Source organism: Semicossyphus pulcher, unplaced genomic scaffold, assembly GCF_022749685.1.
Source record: "Semicossyphus pulcher isolate SPU_LCO1_2020_fin unplaced genomic scaffold, fSemPul1.0.p SCAF_19, whole genome shotgun sequence".
Classification (NCBI taxonomy): domain Eukaryota; kingdom Metazoa; phylum Chordata; class Actinopteri; order Labriformes; family Labridae; genus Semicossyphus; species Semicossyphus pulcher.
In genome coordinates this window covers 23,210,019-23,234,596 of record NW_027211692.1, presented here as the reverse complement: position 1 = coordinate 23,234,596, position 24,578 = coordinate 23,210,019, and the positions used below count along the sequence as shown (strand labels likewise).

The window sequence follows — 24,578 nt, the reverse complement described above, 5'->3', positions numbered from 1 at the left end:
TATTAGAAATGCAAACATGACAGGACAGTTGGGATACCAAAAGCTTTATTTTGAAAATAGTACATATAAATACTATATCAGAAAACACATGCAAGTAATAAAAATACAAAAAAAGGCTTAAAAGACATTTTCAGCACAGGAGTGGCAAAGTGATTGCGACTTGGAGCCTGTCTGCTACGAGAGAAGTTTTGAGGACAGACTCAAAATTCTAAATTAGTGTAACCATCTATGACACAGGATTATTTCCACACTGCCCCCATTCCCTACCCAGTAGTGTGCAAATCAAGTTTTTCTGGTTTCAGGGTTGAGCATGACAGAAAAAAATCCTTACATATCAGCACAAGACTGATTTCAGTTAAGATCATGTGATGTGCGTTTCAGCTTGTACCTATAAATTGTCACACAGGGCAGGCAGGTTAAGCTGATAACAAGTTAAACTGCATTTGTCTAAATCCAAACCCAAACAATGAATCAATACAGCACAGTCAACATCTGTCAGTGGATTCAGATCCTTTTTGTCAGGTTGACGTGGAAGGATATCTTCCCAACATCTGCATATTTAATTATTTTTTCTAATGTTGCTTCCTGAATGTTGAGCAACATTTAAATACAGTACACCAGTACTGCGAGGTTAGGTATTGGCATTGACAGATACTTAAAACTTCTGCTTTCCCTTTAAAACAAGAACCAATAAAGGAAAATAATAGACACCTGCAAAATACTGACAACAGCTCAAAGGTCTCATAATGTTCCTGGATTCCTAAATCTATTAATTGAAATCATACTCAAGTACTTCTCCAAGTAGACTGATCTGTCAATGGAGGGAAATGACTGATACTGATCCTGACTGTGTGCCTGTCAAGAATGATGGTGTGGGGCAAAAACAGAAGGAGGGGACTTGAGCGAAACAAGAGCATCAATGAAAAAGTTGCAACAGACTGCCATGAGTGCAATCCAGCAAAGTCAGCTGTATCTCTGTGGAAAGGAATACCAGCAGGTCTTTTGATACTGAAAATCAAGAACAGACTTGAATTTTCTATCTACCAGCATGCAGTAAGAATACAAGAGTCTTGACAGAGCTTTATTGTTTTACTCTGGAAATGTTTCTTGGAAGTGGGCACTGCCTGAAGCCAAAGGGAAGCATTCAGTCCTAACCTTGAAGGAGGCTTTTCTGTGTGTTAAAGCCGTTCTGCTGTTCCTCTCCATTTTGTGAGGGAGACCCTGAAGATAAAGATAAAAAAGACAGTTATATAATAGAGGCAACTCAGGTTGTTAGAAGTCAAATAAAAAAAACACATTTTTCATTTCAGGAGAGGCGGTGACAGAAAACTACTGACAACTATCTGTGCTATAAAATAGATCTTTAACATGGCAGGCTAACTTGTTCTTATCCTCTGCTTTCAGGCTAGTTGAAACGCTTGAATCCCTGTTGTAAAATATCAGCAAATTAAATGTCCTGCTTTTCTAAGTTGCCATTCAGGAATACAGTAAAATGTAAGATGCTATTTATGTTATTTTTTAAACCGAGAGTTTATGAAAAGCAAAGTTAATTCCACAAGAAAAAATAAGATTTTTTTATATTAAGTTATGAGACAAACCCTCACATAATAAATTAATTGTTTTATTTACCTGATACCTTAAAACAAATACCAATAACTTAAGTACTGTTACATTTCATACAACTACCTCTACTACATCTGGTTAATGGAGCAAAACCAACCAAGCATCGAGTTACCCAGTGTCAAACCTTTAATGGTTTAATATCGTTCTCCCAATTAAATCTGAGACTCATAGAAGGCTTATTAAAGAAAGAATGGTCGAATAAAGGCAGCAGAGGCAGAGCCTGACTTTAGTCACTCTCCAAAAACACTGGTTCCTACATCTTCCATAATGCAACTCATCTGTGTCTTTGATGAGAGTAACTTTTCCTCCTAAATTACCACTTTGATTTGCTTTGGTGTAATAAAAAACTTCCTTTGAGCTGACATAGCACAGACACTAGCCCTTTTTACACTGCCAGTTCAAGGTGCAAAGTCGTTCAGCCTCTGAGCTGGCATCCGAGGTATTAACAGAGGCGTAGCAGAGGCATAACAAAGGTGTAGTGGCATCTGTCTAAACAGCGGAGCTGGCAGGGCGGAACAGCGCCATGCGTATGTATTTGAAACGCGCGTTTATTTACACCTTGCACACTTTTGCTTCTGCAATGCCAGAACACTATGTAAAAACACACACTGGGGCAGTTTTACGCTGGTGTTGCTTGGTCCAATGTAAAATGGTAAAGGCTACATGATGGCAGAGCTTTGTTACGCGCTGTGGCGGAACCGCAGTGTAAAAACGGCTACTAAAATGATCAATGATTGAATGTCATCCCTCTTACCCCAGCCGTTGGTAGACACATCCCGGTTGCAGATCTCATTGGCCAGCCTCTCAAAGTACTCAGGAAGGTCGGCATACTCATCTCCATAGGAGATGACCTTTATGCCCTTGTCCAGCATGTTGTCCCGCAGCTTCTTGAACTCACCCACGTCCTCTCGCCGCACAAGCATGAAGTGTTCCAGGTCAGACTTGTGTTTGACTGCCTCCAAGAACAGAGCCTGGAAGGTTGTGTCGTCTACTGTGCGGCCGCAGCCGAGAAACACAAAGGATTTGGTCTCATACAGCTTCTGGATCTCCCGCTGTTGAAACAGTTTTATATTTTACTAGACTTTCACAAAAGCTTTGATTTCCAATGCATCAAAGTGCAGGGACAGGGGCAATTTGGTACTGCAACATGCACCTTAATACAATACTATTACATGCAATATAATGTATACCAAAGGCACTAAGTTAAAGAGTGTCAGGACTTACCATAACCTCAGTGTTCCTCAGTACATTTTGGTAGCCAGCAGGGTGCAGTACGATACCACTTGGGTTGGTGTAAACACCATGGATATGCAGAACACTTAACCTCCGTTTTTCCTGAGCCCACTCTAATACCTAGACACACACACAAACACACACATAAGCACACGCTTAACAGTCCATTGCACCCAATCCTGTTCTGGCTGGGCAGGGAGTAAAATCAGTGAACAGCAGTGAGAGGATATTAGCCCTGATGGAGACGGGGCATAAATACCAGGACTGAGAGGCAAACAACGCGTCTCTCAGAAAACTCTAATGAATCTTTTTAAAATTAGTATTCTATGAAAAAAAATATCAAACTATCTTTGATGCACTGGGGAAAAATACTACATGATAAAACAATTAAGATCTTTTAGAGCAAGTGGTCAAAAGAGATTCAAACCTATCTCTGCTGGGAAAACAAGCACTTCCCCTTCAGTGAAGTCTTTAGCCAAAAGCAAATATTGTTCAATCTATAAAATTTGACAGCAGCTGAGTAATGGCTAGAACTTTAACCTTCCTCCACCTGCCAGAGACAAAAGGCTCATTCAGGTCAAAGCATTATCTATTTTTTCCCAAAACTCCCCGACGAGGAACTTCACTGAGATGTAATATTATAAATGGAACTGAAAATAAAATTCAAATATTTTCTGTAAAGCATTAAATGACCATGTTTTAGGGTGTCATTTAAGATTAAATCATCTGTGAGACGCAACCTAAAAATTTAAAGCTCCTACAATCTTAGCGTAACACAAAAAACTTGCTTAAATGACCTTTGCACTGAAAAGCTGACTGGATGTGTTGTGGCAAGACAGATCAATCAATGCTAAAACAAAATCCAAGCTCTGTTTACCTTCTTTTCATCTGTCAGGTCGAGAGACTCCAGCTTGGTGTCTTGGTGAGCAGCGTAGATCTCCAACAGGTTGTCAAAGTTAGTGGTCAGCACCAGTGCACCACTCTCCATCAACTGCAGCACAGAGCGCAGAAGGTGTTTCCCTGCATGCTCCATCTTGCACTCCAAATCGTCAAACACCTCGTATAGACAGTCCTTGAAGAATGTTGATCTCACATTGCCTGTTCTCTGTAAAATAAATAAAATAACAACAGGAAATGTTAGAAATAATATATGTTTTGAGAAGAAAACTGTTTCATTACGCATATATTATGTGAAACATTTTCCTGTTGCATTACTTTTAAGACAACTGGAACTCAGAAATGTTGAGTGTAGAATGTTCAGGGACAACAGCCTATGATGCACTCAAAACAGAAGGCCATAAGGACTGTGTCTACCAACTTTTACGTGATCAGCAGTCTGCTAATCACCTTTAAACAGCACATAACACATTGCGAACAGTATGAGGGAAAGACGGTTCTATTACTGTGCTGAGTGTGTATTACTGTATTACTGTGTACTTCCACAAACCCACAACAAGCAGCCATTTAATAATAGCAATTGAACTCTTGATCCACGGTTTTATTTATCGTACCATGTGACCTGATCAGACGTGCGTTAAATTCATGCATTGGTGCCAAGACTGAGCAAACGTTAAATGTTAATCATATTTGTCTGTGCTTGGAAGTGTGGTTGTAATGGACAGAAAGAAGTTACAATTTTTATTTTGTATTTTTCTAATATACTGTACTAGATACACAAGACCGTGATTGGTTAAAAAGCCAAATAAGAGCTCCTTTTGGCTGTTACATAAGGTATTAAGGCCTCTGGCTACTTACTATTCTTAATCAGAAGCTTAAGACACAAACTTGCGTACTAACTACTCAATCAATTATGCAGTATTGGCATCAGGCATGATAGTTGTTTCAACACAACTCCTCCCGGCATCTCAGACCCCCAAACTCCCTCCAGTGAGATTTCAGGGGTGTGTCAAGCTTGAGCACAATTATTGCTCAAGGGCTACTTTGTTCTGTATCAAACACTTTCATCATCACCCTCTTAGATCCTATCCGCAGCTCTTCAAGTAGCAAATCATATACCAACTCAGTCTGCCAAGAAATTTAAGGCTGGGACTACATGATCTAAATCTCAAACAAGAAGAGTCAGACAGCTAAGAATAGCAAAAGGTAGCGCAGAGATGCAAGTGACCAAGGTGATCCTAGTATAGCGAAACGCTCGGCTGACTTCCAGAGATTACAGCTCTTAATGGGCTAAACAGCAACAGTCCTTTACACAGGAAAAGCTCATTATCCACATCTAGTCTCTGCAGCACCAATCGTAATCAGTGTCCTTGGACTTATGTAATAACCACATCAAGTGCAAGTAAACAACTCTGGATTCTAAATGGTTATCCTAAACCAAAATAATTTTTGAAGGAATGTTTTTCTAAGTTTTATGATAGCTCTGGACGTCCGTAACGTGAACATGCATACAGTAAGTGAAAAGTGAAACAAAGTCCAGAATGCTTCATCTTTTTACACAGACAGGTATGGTTATTTCACATTGACAGCATGGTAGGGGTATGTAAACTGAAGATTCCTTTGCCAACAAGGACTGGAGACTGAGAGGGCTCCAGATTATCACCATTATATGTATTATTAGATGATCAAATGTTTCCTCCTCTGACCCCTTTGGATATCATTGTTTATATTTTTGTCAGATTTAAACAACTAAAGTCTAGTCAGCTAAGTTGTAATTAGCCTTGTTTTATCAGAGGTCAAATGTGTGATAGGATTTACAACTAACACATTCTCTTGAGTTTCAACTTCAGATTACCCTCATTACCCATTGCTGGGTGCCTGCAAAGTGACATAATTCAGCTACTTTCCATGAAAAGTGGGTTAAACTCTCACAGCTTACTGTTACTGGAACTAACTGGACTGAGGGCAGATTTCACACTCTCATGTTTCACTTTTCACAGTTGCACACATGTTCTCATCTTATGTGCATTGGGGAACCCTGTGACTACACATAAAGAAATGTCTTTTGATTTACATCAACTGAGGTCATGTCTATTGCTAACCGGTGTGCTAAACTGCAACAAGTGAAATTTGCAAAAGGGTTTTGTGAATGGAATCACGACACATGTCCCCTGCTGTTTTCTTACTGTTTGGGTGGTGTTTTAACTCTGTCTGAATGGAAAATCTGGGCAGGGGGCTGCTGGTTCACATTAGTCTATGCTTGTTTTTTTCCTCAGCATGCTAGGGCCTGTTGTGCCTGTAGCCAACAGCAGTAGGCTAGTGTCTGCACGACTGTGGATTGAAATAAACACGATGGATAAAGCCATAAAAGCGCTGTTTGTTCCCTTTGTGACAACAGGCTGAGGGCTGAAACAAAGAGTGTTTTATCAATGTCAAAGGTGCGATGAGACATGACTAACACAGGAGGCAAACGGTATTAAGGCTCCCATCTGCCAGCCCTGCTCCAGACCAGACCGGTCCCATAGGAAGAGAAGTGTTTGTTATATGGAATTCCAATTGTGCTTTTTAATCAAAATTCATTTGTAACAACTCGTTTGGGTGCAGAATCCTGTTATCAGAATCATTGTTTTCTCACTTAAAAATGCAATTTTCATTGAGTAACAAGGGAACAAGAACTCTACTTGAGCCTGTAAAAGGTTGTCCGGGATGGTGATGCCCTTTCTAAGGTTATTGTTGTGTTGTATGTTTAAATGGCAAGCATTTCATTGAGGTTTTGGTGAGCTTGATTGGTTCATCAGATCTTTAGCTGTGTTGTTACCCCTTTGTTCTGCAACTAGGATAAAACAAATTGCTGTGTCCTTGCATCCTATTCTTTAAATCCAAAACATCCCACACTGCAGAATATGACCATTCACAAGTGTAGTAGCATAACCATTTTATTAGAACTTGTTTTGAAGACAAATTAAAAACTTGAAGAATGAGACTGGGCACAGATATTAATTTTAATTGCTACTTAATATCACCATTTTGGAAGCCTTATTTGTGATGGCAAATTCATGGGATGTCCACACTGCAAAGCTACATTACTTTACACCACATAAACAGAAACAGGAAACAGTCTGCTTCTTGTGTGTGTGACTGATTAGTCATAAACTGACTAAAAAGATAGTTTGTATTGACCAAAATTAATTTCTAAGAAAAACATCTGAAAACAACTCTTGCACCATATACTATGGGTCTTTTATGGGGATACAGCTAAGATGTCTTATCAAAATCCTTAAGAGTTGAAACAAAATGTCCCTGGCTGAGAAGAGCTGCGGCAAGGATAGTCAGCTGGCAGTCTGTCTGCCATGTGTTTGTACATGTGCGACAGGGTGGTGGGAAAAGGAAAGGCGGTCTTACCGGGGAAAGTTTCTGAATGAGGTCATGGGCCACATGCACCAAATTCTTATCTTCTTGCATGTGCTTCTGGAAACGCCGACTCTCCTCTTCCTCTAACAGGTCAAAGTCATTTGCTGCGTCAAGCAAGGCCTGGATGAGGCCTTTCCAGGAGCGGAGTGCAGGGACCTGAGGGGCCACTGCAGAGCTTACCCCCGTGCCAATCACCAGGACAAGCTCAGGGGCTCGCTTGGTCTTCAAGCTGGGCAGGAGTTTCCTTTGGAGTACAAAGTGATTCAATGATGATGGTTGCAAAGATGATGCTTCCTCCCTCCAGCATTAAGATTGAACACACCATTTTCAACCACATAAATTTAAAGTGTGAAACTAAAAATAACTCAAGATTTCAATCAGCCCTGTTGACAAAAATGATGCATGTGTCATGGACAGAGTGTTCAGCCAACTCCAAAACAGCACCTGAGCTTACCTAGGTTTTTTTGCATTTGAGTCTGCATCCTGAGAATCAGCTGCAGGTCGCTTCTCAGTTTTCACTGCAACAACGGAGGCCATTCAGCTCCTGTAACAGAAACATGATCAACCACATGTTAACACTAGTGACTGATTAAGCTAACATTAAGGAACGCAAAAAGAAATTCTGTTGTTGGTTTTCAATTAGGTTTCCCCCTTACAGAGTTAATAGCTGATAAATAGTATAGAAAGCTATAATTGATACACCCCTGCCAGGTCACAGTTAACGGTAAAAATAAACATAGTGCTGCTCACATGTTCTGTCTAGTAACGTCTTTACTAATTTGGAAAATAACTCGTACACTTCCTCCTGGGAACACACCTTGCCTGATGACACATAAGGTTAGCCATTTAATAAATACTGTGAAGCTATTGTTCCAGGAAACTGTCAAAAACAATGGGACTTTAGCTGGTTTTTCTTCAACAACTGGTGTTTTTCTTTTTTTAATGTTGTTACATAACTCTAACATTAAGTCAATGCCCCACCTGCCGAACAGCAAGCCATATGCAGTTAGCACGAGCGTTAACCAAGTGCACGTTTCAATAATGCTAACATTAATTTTTTAGACAGACAAGTTACACAACACATATAACGCAGCTTGATACACTTAAAGGAAACAGAAGTTTAAAAAAACTTACCCAAATATATGTAAATTAATGTCCAGTATGTGTTTCTTTTCAAAAAGAAATCCTTTTGATCCGAAGTCTGTAACAGTCGGTTTTGTATTTAAGTTACCCACGTAAAATAGTTTTGAAATCGATTTGAGTTTAAGCTTTTAGCTCTTGGATGGTGTTGAGGCTAACTTGATACGCTAGCGTCGGTGGCAGGAGAGTTAAATGGCACTGTAACACCAAAGTATAACAAACACACCCAATTTACGTTAACTAACAAGTGTGGTTAAGCTGTCGTTAGTTTGGTGCTTTGAGGTAAGTCAAGTTATCTCCGAGGTTGTTAGAAGCATGAAACTGCTTCTGTTTTACCTACCATTCTGAGGGTAGAGCCATAAAGCGTAATATATCTGTTGTTAACCAATTTCTTTAGCTAAAAAAATATGTCTGTTGATTTACCCCAGGTACCGTTATAAACCCCAACTGCTCTCGACTCTCCGGCTATTCTTCACATTGTCCGTCTATGTTTAACTTTTGCAGAGCTGTCGGAGTCACTGCCTGTGGGGATGTGCGGCCGGTTTTATGATGCCTTTAAGTACAGCACCAAAAACCGAAATTAGCCTTTTTGCTCCCACGTGGGAGTTTTCAGGCCACACGGTATAGACACATAAAAGCAGGCTTATCCAGCAGTCTAAAATCAAGTCAAGTCAAAGAAAATCTAAATAATTATCTGTTAGAAAAAGAAGCTGCACACATCTATAACAAAAAAGGATAGGCTGGATTTTATTGATCAAGTACTTCAGGAACGTAGACCCCCCCCCCCCCGATACATTCATAATAATAAATGTGGCGGTAATTTATAATAATGTAGTATGTAAATGCTTCACAGAATATATCAAACCACTCAAAAAAAACAACACTTGTTTACATTTCTTATGTCAGGAAGTTAGCATTTACAACGAACACCTGAAAGCAGCAGAAGGACTGTGACGTCAACAACGAGTAAGAAGCCAACACTACAGTCATTGGTAAGAAGTTAGAGAGCAGACAACAGTACAGTATAGGTTACAGTTGTTTTCAGCATAAATTGTTGCTTTCTGCATCTGTAATCCTTGTTATACTGAAATAATTGTGCAGAAAGTGGGAAGTAACTCTTTTAACTTTCTAATGTAACAACATTCAGAACAGAAATCAGTTATGTAATACTCAGAAATCAACCTTTCTTTCAATGGGTTCAAAGCCTCTGATTAGACAATCTGATTCATATATGAAACAAAAAATAACTACAATAATAATTTTAGGCACTGCCTGGAAAACAGACTAGTTTTAATTTGAAGGCTAGAGAATCCACGTTTAAGAATCATAAACTAATTTAATTTTAAATCAAAAATCAAAACCTGTCGTATTTAAGCTGGCATTCATCGATGCATCCATTGGCAGATTATATCCCAGATAGTATGTTTCTCCTATATGGGTTTTACCCATAGTTTATGCTAAACAGGAACACGTCAGCACAGGTTGCCTAAGTTAAAGTTCTCCTGCCATCTCCTGTTTAAAAAGAGAACTGCACTCACAAAGTATTTAGGTCAAAAGTCGCAGCCATCATGTCAGAAGGATTTGCTATTTAAATTCAATTTTTTTGTCTCACATAAACCACATATGTTATGTTAATTTAAAAATAACGACTAACAACTGTGTTAACCTATTCATGATTATCAACTAAATTTAGTATGTTAAGGAAAAGTCCCACATAATTTTTTTCTGTTTGGGGTGGAAATAGAACATTTGCTGTGGAAACTGTATGTGGCTACACAAAACAAAATTAAAATGTTTGATTTTGAATATGTACCATGCCTTAATTGGCTGACAAAGTTGTTTAAAAAAACGCTGAAAATTCACAAAAACAAGTATATATATATATTTTTTTTAATTTAAGTTGTTCTAAAACCAATAATACCAAGCATTTGATTTAACTCATTGTAGTTTTTGAGACACAGGTATATGAGTTTATACAAAAAAAACTACTGGAAGTACAGGTTCCTGTGATCACATGTTCAAAAACTCTTGAAGACCAGATAGACTAAAGTAATCATAAAGAATATTTTCCCCTGAACTTTAAGGAAGAAATGAAGAGAAATGTAGCTTCAAAACCAGGTGTTTCCAACAGGGCTTTCATTCACTTCAATTTATTTCAAGGATGTATGCTAATGGCTAATGGGCAAATGGAAATGAATGTATTCTGATTAGCCAAAGACCTTTGAGGTGCCTCAACCACTAGTAAACACATTTACACACAAACATACACATGCACACATACAACGCGAAATGTCATGCACGCGCATGCACACACACACACACACACACAGTTAGTGTTGCTCAGTTGGCCACTGGATGTCTAACTATTTTAATATTTTAAAGTAAAATCGAAGCTCCTTTTTGTACAGATTTCAGAGGATGGTGTAATAATTGTGTAGTAGTAGTGTGTGTATGTGCGTGCATGCGTGCGTGTGTATAAGTGACATGGAAATTTAGTCTGGATGAATTTGAGATTAAAACATTTTGTTCATAGGGTAAACCCCATAGGACAACATAGAAACATCATAGAACACTAGAGAAAATGTCACTAATTTCCGCAAAATATGAATACTGATCAAAGGAAAAGCGGTGCGTTATCAAAATTCTTTTTGAATATAAATTCTTTCGATTCTGGACTATGTGTGTATGAAACATTATGAAGATGTGATATCCTAACCTGTTGGTTTAGAGTTTTTTTTTGTGAAAAATAGAAAAAAAAAAGCACTACCAATAACTAAAGATAGTCGTACTGTGGCCTCATACTTTGACTGATTACAAAATTTTCAGTGGATTTGTTCTTAGCTCAGCTGGTACTTTGAGTACTGTAAAGAAAATCATAAAACTCCACTGTGGACATTAATGGGTATTCTAGTGTAAAGTTGATAAGTTGTACAGCTTGTATCACTACCAAAGGAGTTAAACAATCCAGTCAAAGTGACAATTTTTTTTATGGAACCCTCAACTGAGAGGATAACTGAGGTCTGTAACTTCCTGGTAATAGTTAATTGGTGCAGAAAATATTTACCTGCAGAAAATGGCCTTGGTACATTATACATGCATTGTTAAGTTCCAAAATACAGGCTGTATGCCTCATTACAGATGCCAACAATTAGAATTCCCTCCTTGTTACTTTTCATATGACTTACAACCAATATTAATAGTGGGTTCAACCACTGTAAAGTATACAAAGAGTTCCGTGTTGCAGCTCATGCCAGATTTGCAATTCAAGTTTCAAGGACTGCTAACAAGATTAAACACAGCAGTCACTTACAAAATTAACTTTTATTTTAAACTAAATGTCCAAGTTCAACAAAAGCAGCCGTCACTCTCCCTAAATTTCCTAGACATACAGCCTTCAGTTTCACTCCACTTCTGAAGTCTAACTGTAGAACGTTCACAATTAAATTCATTTTAAACAAATGTCTATAAAACAGTATATTGTTAGATCATTTAAAGTCCACTCATTCATTTGAAAATTAATCCAAATAAACATTCCATGATCAAAAGATTAAAATACCCTTCTCAAAGCACCATACAAACCAAATACACAGCTTATAGGAGTGAGAAAATCCACCTGGTGAGTACATAAGTTATAATTATAGTGCAATACATAGTGTATAGGCCTATTTTAAATAATAGCCCACATCAATGCATACAAGTCAGTATTAAATATAATTTAAATACATTACTGAATCAGCAGACACATCTTCAATCTAGACATATCAATGTAATCAAAGATACAATCAAACATTATAAGGCATACCATTTATCAATCTTAAACATTCAAAAACTTTTTTTTTTCCATTTTTACACATTTTTGTCACAAATCATTAACCGTTAAAGAATATCACACCTGAAAGATTACATGTGTCTTAATAAAAAGGCTCCATATTCAGTTTATAACAGGAGAAAAGGCATTCTGGTTGAATTTGAGAAGTTAAACCAATGCTCTCTGTCACAAATGTTTTTCAAACAATGGTTTATTTGCATGTATTATCTTACGTTAGAACAGGCTGTTTGAATGTTAAAAATAGAAGACGTTTTTCTTACTTTTCACTTGTCTTATTCTCAAGATGCAGCAGTCTTGTATACTACAAGTATCATGATGTACAACAAAGGATTACGTTTCAAGGCTGGAGGATCTGCAGCTATAGTATAACAGAATGTTAATAGTATATTTATATAAATATATTGCAATAAATCATGTGGCTATGCATCATTATGATAATTATTATCAAAACTGCAGGTTTATGATGTTGAAATATTGAAGTCATGACTCTGGTGTTTGTACATATGTTACTAAGATTATTTTTGCCAATTCTGACAAGTAGGTAAGTTATATTGCAACTGATAGTTCATGTAGTTTTAAAGGAGATCGGCCTACTGTACAGCAAAGTGAAATATGGCTTTAAGGGCACAGAGGATTAGCATAGGTCTAGTTAGGGCTGGGCTCTACAGCATCCAACAGTATTTTCATCTTTTCTTAAACCATTCATAGAGCCTGACGGTCTATGAGGAGCCAAAGATAGACAAAGAAGAATGCACTGTTTAAAGATGCCGTAGCATCTCTATACAGAGATAGAGCCTTCTCTAAAGTTGGTCTTCCCTATCAGAACATTGAGAAGTATAGCGTTGCCCTCCTGGCTTTCCCTCTGGGCCTGCCTGATGATGTCGCTGAGCCTGTCCTCGTCCTCTCGTCCTACAAGGTAGCCCTTACCACCGTAACCATCTGCCACAATATGATAATCTGCAAAGGAGAAGAATATATAGTAAATAATATAGCAAGTTAGTGACAGAATCAAAACAGTCTTACAAGAGCCTTTGCAGAAAATATACCTGTAAATGCAAGGCCACATGCCACGTTGCTGCCGAGTATGGGAACCTGCTCTCTGGATATCTGACTCCAACATGCATCATTCCCCACCACAGCTATAACTGGTGTCTAGGGGGTTGAAAAAAAACAGAATAAACCATACTATAACTTATGGTACAATCTTATATATATAATTGTACCATAAGTATATATATATATATATATATATTATGTGTAATATGTTGTATGTAAATGCTGCAATAGGTGATTTTACCTTGTGTCTAGTGAAAGTGTCAAACTCTGCAACACTGTATCCTAAGGAGCCGTCACCATATACTATCCACACCTGAAAAGCACAAAAATTTGCATTTCACCCGTGAAGAGTTATATACAATCGTTACATGAATAGATACAGCAGTTTCAGAGTTCAATATACCTCAGATTCAGGCCGGCACAGTTTTGCCCCGAGAGCAAATCCTCCTCCAACTCCCAGGGTTCCGAAGGCACCTATTCCAGATAACGAAAAATTCAAGGTTTTTATTTCCCCCTGTGACTGCAAGGAAAACCAGACTAACCTCTGAATACAATGATATTATAAAGACTTTTGACCATGTACTGTATGTCAAATGCTTGACCTTCATAAATTAACTTTACTTGACTTGAATACAAATGTCCAGTTTTTTAAAACAGTTCTTTATAAACCAATTGCCATTTGGTATATGAGGACTAACCTGGATCTAGCCAACGCATAGGTCCTCTTGGTCTCATAATGTAAGCAGCACTACCAACAAAATCTCCCCCATCTGCAACAATGATGCTGTCCTCTGCCATCAACTCATCCACACGGTGGAGGACTTTCAAGGGATTCAAGTGGTGTTCCGTCTTCTCATCAGCTTTAGCCCTGGAATAAATAATACTCACGTTTATGTGATGTGGATTGGAAATTATGTAGTTGTATAGTTGTATTTGCATCACCATTACATTTGATTAATCTGTGTTTTTTCTCATCAGGAGGTTTTTAAATCATCAAGAGTGTAAGTAAGGAGGCTATTTGTCTAGATGACACTGATGGTTTTATAATACATGTTGACACAAACACAGAACAGGGACCAGTGGCATTTCAGCTCTGCTAACCTGTTTGTATTTTCTTTGGCCGTATCTCCTGCTTTGAGGCTCTGAGGCCATTCCTCCGGACAGCGATGGCCCTTAAGGCCTTTGGAAAGCCGCATTAAGAATGAACCAGCGTCGCCTAAAATAGACCCACATTTACAATTTATAGACTCTTGCAAAATGTATGTTTGTAGGTATGTCTGTTTTCTAATGCTGAAACAAAATCTATCATACAAATCGATAGATAGATCCAGTACCAATATTTTCTTTTCTTTAGATAGCATATTCAAAACTAATCACCTGAGATCTAAAAAGACATAATTAGTGTATTTATGATTGTTTGTTATGATGGAAGCTTGTGAACGTACCCTGAATTGCTACAGTTGGTTTCCAGAACATGTCTGAGTTTTTCAACAGCTGTGTCTTATCTCTGTTGACAGCAATGATCTTACTGCGTCTGTTTAGAACTCTGCCATAGCTCAGCCGGAAGTCACACACAGTGCCTGCAAAAAAAACTCACATTGTTAACTGTTTACTAAGAATGTTTGTTGACCTGGGGCTTTACTGGCTACCTTAAACATACAGTTCAACCTGAATCTGAATTTGGAAAGCATTCAGAAATTGGTTTGTTCATTTTTGCAGGAAAAAGTTATGATTCCTTGAAACCTTACATCAAGTATTAAGATCAACAGCTCTGTTTATACCCCTTTACTATATGTTTGTTAGTTATTTTCTTGCGTTTTGTTTAGTGTTTGTTTACTGAATCATCCATTGTCAAAAAGCTGTTATTACCTTGTTTACATATCACATTAAAACTGTAACACTGTATGTCTGACCTGCTAAGAGCACCAAGTCCGCCTCCTTCAAAGCATCTCGTCTGTTCTGTCGGATGTGGATGGGACTGTCTTTACCCAGCATGCCACGGGACATGCCCCCAAGGAAGCAGGGGATGCCCAAGTCCTCCAATGCCTTCCTAAAAGGCAGGCAAATATTCCGACTGCATAAGCATTGCTCAGTAAAATTACGAAAAAACATTTGAATACTATTGGAATGCCAAACATCTTAACATTTTTATTGACAGCGAATAACCAAATAGTCAAAAGTGCCAGAAAAACATTAAGACATGGAATTAAAAAGTTTTGAAAAGGGGGGCATAACATGTTCTCCTTTACCTGATATCATCCACCGGCGTTGGAGGTAATGTTGCTTGGCTGCCGAGCAGAATAACAGGTTTCTTGGCTCGACTCACCAGTTCTATGCACTTTTGTACCTGATTTGTATTGAAAAAAAAAAAGAAACAGCAAAACATTTTATATTCTGATATAGTTATTGCATACTGCTCCAGTTGGGAGGGACCAACTGTAATGGATTTGACTTAAAAATTTAACGGCCTCAAGAAAAAATATTTAGCATCATCAAAGTTAAGAGCAGTTTTACCTGATCTTCTGTAGCATGTGGGATGTCAACAGGAAGTGGAGACATATCTCGGGTCTCCCAGGCTCCAGCAAAGAGATTCATGAGGTGGTTATTGAGGTACCTTAAAAGAAACCAGACCACTATGTCATTACATTTCTGCCTTTATTTAAAAATAGAGAGTGAAATGAATGAAAGAGAAAAGCGCAGAACATCCAACTCAGACTGATGCGCACTGCATTCTAATTCAAAAACATACCATGAGACAATTTTCCCCATTAGGCCTTTGGGAGGGTTTTTAACTCCAAACTCTTTGGACACAAGGTGGAAGGGATACAGCGTGTCGATGGGGAACTCTATAAACACAGGACCAGGAGTTCCCGACTGGGCGATGGCCAGGGCTTTCCTGACAGTAGGCACGATCTCCCTGATTGTCCTGATGGAGGCACAGAACTTACACAGAGGCTTGAAGAGAGACATCTGGTCGATATCTTGCAACGCTCCTCTGCCCTGTACCATAAACCCAGACGATGGAGAGGTTAGACATCCAACACATTTCAAGGGCTACCATACACATTTCTTGACAGCAGCAGAGCCTAAAATTCCAAATTATTTAGTTACTGTTATTATATTTTGCCTGTACATTCACATCTTATTTGCATCAGTATTTAAATCAACTCCACCTGAAGTAGTGTACCGGCAGCTCCTCCCATGAGAAGCAATGGAGATTCAGCCATCTGAGCATTCTTGACTGCTGTCACTGTGTTGGTGAGCCCTGGGCCAGCAGTCACAGCTGCAACTCCAACAGTGCCTGGTGGGGAGACAATCATGATAGCAGATTGCCCAATGAAACACACAAATGATGATGAGCTTACTATAAAAGACACTGGGGCAGTTTTATTCTTTTTACTGATACTTTACTTTAGTCTTATAACAATATGAGTTACACCTGTTTTTGACAAAAAAAACAGCCAGAGCAACAAGGCCAGACACGCCTTAACTAAGCAACAGCACCCCTAATTCCTTAGTTTTCCATAAAACAACATAGATATGATAAGAGCTGAACTAAGAGGGTCATACACAACTATTAATACTTGTAACGCAAGTCTGCACCTGAGAGTCTTGCCACAGCATCAGCAGCAAAGACAGCAGTGGCCTCGTGTCTTGTGTCCACAATGCGGATGCCCATCTTCTCGCATGCAACCAGAATAGGGGAGATGTGTCCACCTACGAGGGTGAAAACGTACTTGACCCCGTGGGCGCGGAGGACCTCTGCCACACTCTCACCACCATGGCGAGGGCTCTTTGTCTCAGTCTGAAAGAAAGCAGAGAATAGGTGTAAAAGTTAGAGAAGAGAATACACAGGTTAATGCTGATTATTAACAAAATTAACAGATTATACAATGTTGTAAACTTGAAAAAAAGGCCCAGCCATAGATAAACATCTGTCAGTGTCAGTTGATGGCCCAACTAAAGGTCATCTGTGTCACACTATCTCTTCATTCCAGCGGCCTTTCATATTTCACAATAACCATGTATTGTTCTGGCTTGCAGTGGTGATGAGCCTCAGGGCTTTGTGCAATCCCACTAACAGCCTGGTTGTTAAAGCCTGGTGTTGTGATAGCCTTTGTGCTGGAAAACCACAATGCTGGTCAAAGTTTACATGAATAGATTCCATCCTACCTTTCACCTGTGACACCCTGCAGTACATAATACAGGTGAGGTTTTAAGCTTATTACAAATAATGGATGTGTATGCAATGACAGATACGTGCAACACTGCTTTAGAAGATAATGCATTAGGAAAAAGCAATACAACACAGCAGTTCATATTACCATGTTTAAATGTGACAACCTACCTTGTGCAACAACTGGTAGAGTAAGCCAAGTTTGTAGGCTGCAAACACCAGCCCAGCCACCACAATGCCCGCAGAGCATCCAAGAACGGTGCCAACAGCTCCACAAGACTCCATGTTAGGATGCGGAAACTAGTATTTAAAACTCAACTTATTATCGTACCTAAACTTAACATTCAAACTGTCAACTCATTCACTTCAGTAGCTCAGCTCAGCTCGGCTCGGCTAGGCTAAGGTGCAGAATTGCTCCTACAACCGCTGTAATCTCATTTCATAAATCGTAATTTCTTCCGTGCATGTAACAATATGAAGTAACTAAAATAAAGTTACTGACGAAATGCTCTGAAGGGCATGTAGTCGACTCTTCTGCAAGCGACCGAGTGCTCTTCCGCAATTTCTGTGCCGACACAGGAATATCAAGAGATTCATTTACAAGTCAAGACAACTGGAAATACAGGTGAAACTTCCGGTTATATTTTCAGAATAAAGCTGTAAAACAACTTGCAAATAATACAGAAAGAAATGTTGGTTTGTTTCATGTTGGTTACTGTTTATTTTCACAATAATATGCATTGAAATATTAATAATGGCTATGGGAAATTGTGTATGTATCAATATTTCTTCCACAAATTTAGTCTGTGCTGACCAGATTAGCCTTTATTTTGAAGGAAAAGACAATTTATTTTCCGGTTTCTAGCCTTCGTTTCTGGGTCCGATGAAATGGCTAGGTGTCTTTTGTGAATTAGACGGAGTCGCTCATGTGAGGGACAAGCCTCTGGTCCAATAGGGAGCTTTGGGGGGTGTGACCCGTTTAAAGGCTCAAACTATTTCTAATCAGAGCAAAGTTTCCTCTGAAATCTGCCAGACTATATTGAATTTCTCATTGCAAGGCAACAGAATCAAGAAATAAATTATCCATGCTGGTGTATTGCAACCAAGAATATTGTGGTTAGTAAATTAATACCTTTAAATTGCCAGTTTAAATAAAATGTTTCCCTTATGTTATGAGTCCATGTGTTGTTGCTGTTCAGTATTTTCAAAGTAGTGTGCAAAAGGGGAGTTTGTAAACATCAATAGTCCTTCCATGCTCAGGATTTTCAGCAAACAGTATTTTGTCGGCCGCTTTTTGTTCTTCAAAAACAATAATCTGAAAGAGAACATAACAAAATACATAATACATTGCAACGTACATACACAATGTAAATCAAGAAAAGAAAATCTGAGGTGATTCTTTTCATGTACCTGATTCTCTCCACTTCGGAGCCAAGGTCCTGGGAGATAAAGGAAATGTTGAGGACCGATGAACCAATGACGTCCAAGGTTCTGTCCATTGACAAACACCGATCCTTTACCCCAACCCTGTGGATGGATGCAACAATATGATCACCAAAACAAGTGGTGACAAGTGTCCCAGTTAATTACAGTAAATCATTAGTACATAAGACATCACAATGTGTCAAACAAAGAAAAAATAGTTTTGTACAACAAAGACATAAATGCTACATTATGCTGAATGTACTTTTATTGAACATGCATGAAAATGAATGCATTATAAATGATGATACATTTGAAATATAAGAAATAGTAGCATGATGTTAGACCATTTCCTAGCTCTAAGAAGTGCAGGTTTCCATTAAAGATGTCTGACTTTTCTACTCACAGGGAGTGTAATGAAGGTGTCTTTAGGAGGACCATCCACATGCAGTCTGGCCAGGAAAAATCCTGGAACGAGGGACGACTTGAAGTCAGACTTCCACTGACCTGAACTCATTAATCTGAAACAGTATCAAACATTTATTTAAAACACACTCTGTTGTCCAGTGACACTAAAATCAATCTGGACGTTAAGAAGGATCCAGCAAATCTTAATTCCTGAGCATATAACCACTTTCATAACCATAACCATAACAAAAACACCCATTTTGACTTAACCAACCTTTTCATAAATCCAGGCTTCATGTCTAAACAGAAGATGGTAAATCCTCTCACAGGGGTTTGATTCAGCAGAATGTCTCCTACAATACCTTAAAAATATGCAATGCAGCGTTGAAGCAGACATAATAACAAACACGGATGTGCGCTTTTTTGTGTGCTCTATCTTACTTACAATATTGGATCAGTGGTGATAAGCAGTAAAGAAAAGCCAGAGGGTTTAAACATGCTAAAAGTTAACAATGGTTTGACTCAAGCCTGGAAACCTGGTCTCATATAAAAAGTTGAGGTTTGAAATATAAATTAACAATGGACAATGGGTTTTCATCATAAATTAAGATGAGTGAGATGGGGAAAATGCAAAAAAACTCATGTTTGAAGAAAGAATACCTTTGCGTTGTTCATCTAGAGCTTTTCCGTAATTCACCCTTCCACAGTTCTCCACAAGTAAGCTCAACGTCCTCTCTCCCTTCGATGCAACATAAATAAGTATAATTTAGAAAGTCAGTCAGATGAGAAAGTGACCACAATATTTATGTGCTTGTCTGAAGATGCCAAAATAAAATAGTGAATATTCCAAATATAACTATTCATATTCCCATACTCTTTTTTAAATTTAAAAATGGAGGTTAAGTTTGAGTTACAATAAGTTACATTTCCCTGTGACTATGTTTTATGATTGGTTGATTGATTTGTTTTTTTGTTTGATTAAGTGATTGGTAAAAAGGCATCTTTGTTGGTTGGTTAACAATTTTGCACAATGTATATATTTTATTTTATTTTTCGCAAAGTATAAATCTGTTTTTACTACTTTTTTATGTTACTTTACTTGCTTTGCCATGCTGGACTGTATTACTTACTAGTACTTTGACATCATCTCCGAAATAAAGGGGACTAACCCTCACTCAAAGTCTTAATATAACCAAAAAATGTATGCATTTCAGGAGTGTGTCAAGGAACACAGGTATGGAATGTGCAAGTAAGACGAGTAAGAACTGCCACAACTGTCTACCTTTCCTTCAGGGAGGATCAGCTCATGGGTCTTGTAGTCCAAACCACCAACATATTGTCTGTCCACAAAAACCTATAGAACGTTAAAAGTCACAATGACAAAATTAAGTATAAACATGATGTGTAACCTCACTATATAAACTAAAATGCATGTATGGCATGTATCAGTCTGTCCTCACCAGTGCTCTGTCTCTGATGTTGTTCCTGGAGTTGAGGGTTTCTCCACAGGTGATGGTTGTTTCATACAGTGTGTAACCATATGACTGACCGTTGTTGTTGTTGACAGGGAGATTCTCCATGTTCACTGGCCTGTCTGACCTGTATGGCTAGATGAATAGTCAAACATTCTAGCATATTAGATACAAGAACCTGGCAGAACACAATAAATAACAGACCTCTAAATCTGTATCTGTGTAGCCTTACAGCCATGGTGAGACTTGGTCACTGCTGGGATTATGAAGGAATATGGCAGTAGAATTATATGGCATATGACAGATACTTCTTTTAAAAAAAAGCAGGTGTTTTGACACCTTGAGGTATGACCAAACCTAGCTGCTAGATGTGAGACATCTGTCTAGAGCAGAAGCAGCATGTTGCAAGAAACACAGGCGGAGACAGAGAGGCAGACACACTCGTTGATAACAGAGATGTTCTGTCTGTCAGAGGCTAACCACATCTTACATATTGCTCTCATCCCAGCAGGGCCCTTTTGTATTCATCTGACAGAATGGTCACGTTGCAGTAGTTTCTTTAGATTATACAAATATCAGTCATAAAGAAATGTGCTTGCATGCAGCTGACCTTGTCAGTGAAGTGCAGGCTATCCCACAGAGACAAGTGCTGCTGGATGAGAACAGGGTCGTACGCTCTTCTCTCCTGAGGAGAGGGCACTTCAGGAAGAGGCTCAGCTGCAACGCAAGATGGCAAAAACATGAAATAATGATAATAATGATAGAAACTCTAGCTTATAAAGTCATCATAAATATCTAGGTGTTTACAGTTTCTATTGTAATTAAATCAATGAAGAAAGACTTACAGTGGTACTGGCTGAATAAGTTTCTCAAAAGTTGATATTTTGGTGTGCAATCTCCGGCCTCAGATAGCGGAGAGTCGTAATCTGCAAAAAAAAAAGTTATTTATCAATGTATATTCATAAAATATCTGAAACATTCTTTCTTCTTTAGTTTGTAATGGTTATCCATACTTACCATAACTGGTGACCTGAGGTTTGTATGTACCTAAATCCATCGCTCCATTCATGAAGCCAAAGCTGGTTCCCCCAAGGAACATATACAGATTAATGGAGACACCTCTCTCCAGGATCTCTGACACAACAGCTAGCATGTCTGTAAATCATAGTATACTTTTTATAAGAGGGTTATATAATGAATATAATGATGCTGAAAATGAGCATCTTCTCTGCAAATATGATGGAAGGGATTGATCATTTTTATTGTACCCTCAGCATGGAACACGTGGTGATTTTCTCCCCAGACGTCAAACCACCCAGACCAATACTCCGTCACCATTAGAGGTTTCTGGGGCTACACAAAGACACATGCCTGTCTTAAATACATATATTACTGTCGGCTGTAATGCAAGAATAATAGCATTAAATTCACCTACTTGCATGTCAGCTAAGTGGTGGATGGCTCCAAACGACAGTCTCTGAAGGTTTATTGTTCTTAGAACTGAAATGAGCAAGATTTAGATCAAATGAGGTGAGAGTCAAACAATTACAAAGCACATTATTAAACGTACATGGAAATAGGAGAGTAAAAAGTGTACAATACAGTTAAAGGGCAATAAATTAAGAAAATAAACAAACATCAGTTAAATTTTTCCTTTGACCCAAGAGTAACATCTTCATTACCTCCTTCCGTTCCTCCATATCTCAAGCCCTCCCAGTTGTCTGAAGTCAGCAGGAGCTCTTTGATGCCTCTGGATTGAAGACACTGCAGGGATCGAGCAAAATATGTTTTCCTTAATATACTAAATTAACTTCATTACATGGTATTGTAAAGGATCCTAATTAAACCAAACATTGCAATACAATAACAGACTCACGTTCTTTACAAAGGGCATGTAATTCTCATCTTTGGCATATGATCCATACTCATTCTCAACTTGAACTGCAATGATCGGGCCTCCCTCTTCAAACTGAAAACAAGTATATAATTGTTTCACTGGAATCTTCAATTATTCTTTCAGGAATTCCTTAATGGGAAGTATGACAAAAATGTAGTTTGACTCACCATCAGAGGTTTGATAACGGAGACAAGCTTGTCAAAATAGAGGTTGACAGCATCTACAAATCCAGGGTAAGTCGTCCTCAACTGCATTTCATTATCTTGTAACAACCAGCTAAAAGAAACACGATAACAACTTTGGTGGCATACAGCTAATACGTGGCAATTTTAAAGAGCAAGGTAGATGGTTTTACCTAGGCAACCCTCCCAAGTCCCATTCAGCACAGATGTAGGGTCCAGGACGCAGAATCACCCACAGACCCATCTCTGCTGCTAAACTGACATAGGCCCTGAGAAAGGTAGACATACCGTTGTTTTGATTTGAGGATCATTTAGTCTTTTGGAAAATTTTAACAACCTTCAGAGAGGAAGAAAAATATTTATGGAAGCCTAACTTGAGGTCCAACTGATCCTGAAAGTTAAATGTTCCTCTTTCAGGCTCATGCAGATTCCATGGCACATATCTGAAAAGTAAGAAAGCAAGTCTTTGTAGCTCAAGCAATAGTATCACTACCAATCCTGATTTTCCATGACGTTTTTCATTTTTTATTTGAAAAAATACTTAATGAAAAATATTTGATCCTCTCTAGTAAATAAGCATTTAAGTCAAGTGGCAGTGTGAGCCTACGTCGTGAGAGTATTGAGACCACAGGCCTTCATCTTCAGCAGACGGTCCTCCCAGTAGGCTCTGGGGACACGGAAGTAATGGATAGAGCCACCCAGGATGCGGAAGGGCACTCCTTCCAGAGTGAACTGAGACGAGTTTGCCCTCAGACCCTCCATACCGCTCATTCTTCTTTTTTCAGGGTGACGTCTGATTGAAAAGAAACTGCATAAATATAATGGAAAAAATAAATAGATAGTAGGCCATCTTAAATGTCGATATATGAGCATAATAAAAGTAAAGACTTACCAAGACTTGATTGAGCCCGATTACCTCAAAAACATTGTCAAAGCTGTACCTTGATGGTGAGCTTGCCAGAACAGATTTGATGGGAGGATAGTGCAGGGAGGCCTCAAACCCTGTGGATAAAGGAAACTATTGTTGTTTCGGAACAAAAACTATAATTGTGCTCTGTTTCTCTCCCCTATCTCTCTCTCTCCCCCTGCAGCGCTCAGTTAGAGAAGGGAGGCATTAATGTTGACCTCGTGGTAGCCTATCTAGTTTATAGTAGGTTTAGTCATAGTGATTCCATGTGGCCATTCTAGATTTAATTACAGCCTACACATAATGGAAGATGTGGAACTTTGGTCAGCAATATATCCTCCACTTTTAGTAGCTTTTTTTTACCATTTTACAATGACACTACAGCTATGGATTAATGAGTGTATATATCGATGGACGATGCGTCTCCATCTGCTCTCATTGTACGTAATTGATGCCAAAATAGCCCCAGTGATAGTCGCTGCCATTTTGCAATCGTGACATAATTTGGAGCCAGAGTTGCGCAGTAGAGATTGGCGGGTGGAGGTAACCAAAACACACTTAAATTACCAAAAAATAAACCCAGCAAGGATCCCACACGTCGGTGTATTTAACAGCAGAACAGCTTCTTTGTGTTTGTCTGAAGTTAAAGTTCACAGATATGGGAACTTCAATGACTGTAATGATTGTTTAAGTTACGTTCCTCTCACCGTTTGTTCTGTACTCTGCTAATCAGGAACAGATCGGCTGCAGGAGCGGTATTTGTCAAAAGAGCTGTCAATCATCCTTTTCATAGCATCCTTTAACTAATTAAAAATAAACTTGTCTGAAAAATGAACACTTGGACGTAAATCAGCATGATAAGAACAAACTATAAAGGCAGAAAACAAGTTTGCGAAAAATGTATTTGATCCTATTTTGATTTTA

At 38.6% G+C, this 24,578-nt stretch overlaps 3 protein-coding genes across 3 annotated transcripts; all 3 read right to left on the bottom strand.

The window, feature by feature from the left end:
* Positions 1-28: 28 nt before the first annotated feature.
* Positions 29-8,788, bottom strand: fam118b (family with sequence similarity 118 member B). Its single transcript, XM_069668708.1, has 7 exons — positions 8,299-8,788; positions 7,619-7,708; positions 7,156-7,408; positions 3,734-3,961; positions 2,848-2,976; positions 2,378-2,675; positions 29-1,221 (listed from the first exon to the last, which is right to left on the bottom strand). The coding sequence occupies exons 2-7, from the start codon at positions 7,699-7,701 to the stop codon at positions 1,151-1,153; spliced, it is 1,062 nt and encodes a 353-aa protein (XP_069524809.1). The 5' UTR covers positions 7,702-7,708; positions 8,299-8,788; the 3' UTR covers positions 29-1,150.
* Positions 8,789-11,606: 2,818 nt separating this feature from the next.
* On the bottom strand, positions 11,607-17,890 carry ilvbl (ilvB (bacterial acetolactate synthase)-like). The gene is made up of 14 exons (XM_069668537.1): positions 17,538-17,890; positions 16,793-16,994; positions 16,363-16,490; positions 15,939-16,189; positions 15,704-15,803; positions 15,439-15,536; positions 15,103-15,239; positions 14,635-14,769; positions 14,291-14,405; positions 13,888-14,057; positions 13,593-13,663; positions 13,431-13,502; positions 13,180-13,285; positions 11,607-13,090 (listed from the first exon to the last, which is right to left on the bottom strand). The coding sequence occupies exons 1-14, from the start codon at positions 17,649-17,651 to the stop codon at positions 12,912-12,914; spliced, it is 1,878 nt and encodes a 625-aa protein (XP_069524638.1). The 5' UTR covers positions 17,652-17,890; the 3' UTR covers positions 11,607-12,911.
* A 193-nt stretch (positions 17,891-18,083) lies between these two features.
* Positions 18,084-23,530, bottom strand: LOC138597076 (beta-galactosidase-1-like protein 2). The gene is made up of 18 exons (XM_069668604.1): positions 23,355-23,530; positions 23,122-23,190; positions 22,921-23,016; positions 22,733-22,841; positions 22,545-22,637; positions 22,351-22,432; positions 22,104-22,168; positions 21,937-22,021; positions 21,686-21,823; positions 21,514-21,594; positions 21,279-21,385; positions 20,657-20,803; positions 20,479-20,550; positions 19,857-19,935; positions 19,471-19,558; positions 19,195-19,309; positions 18,777-18,893; positions 18,084-18,681 (listed from the first exon to the last, which is right to left on the bottom strand). The coding sequence occupies exons 1-18, from the start codon at positions 23,516-23,518 to the stop codon at positions 18,571-18,573; spliced, it is 1,818 nt and encodes a 605-aa protein (XP_069524705.1). The 5' UTR covers positions 23,519-23,530; the 3' UTR covers positions 18,084-18,570.
* Positions 23,531-24,578: the final 1,048 nt, after the last annotated feature.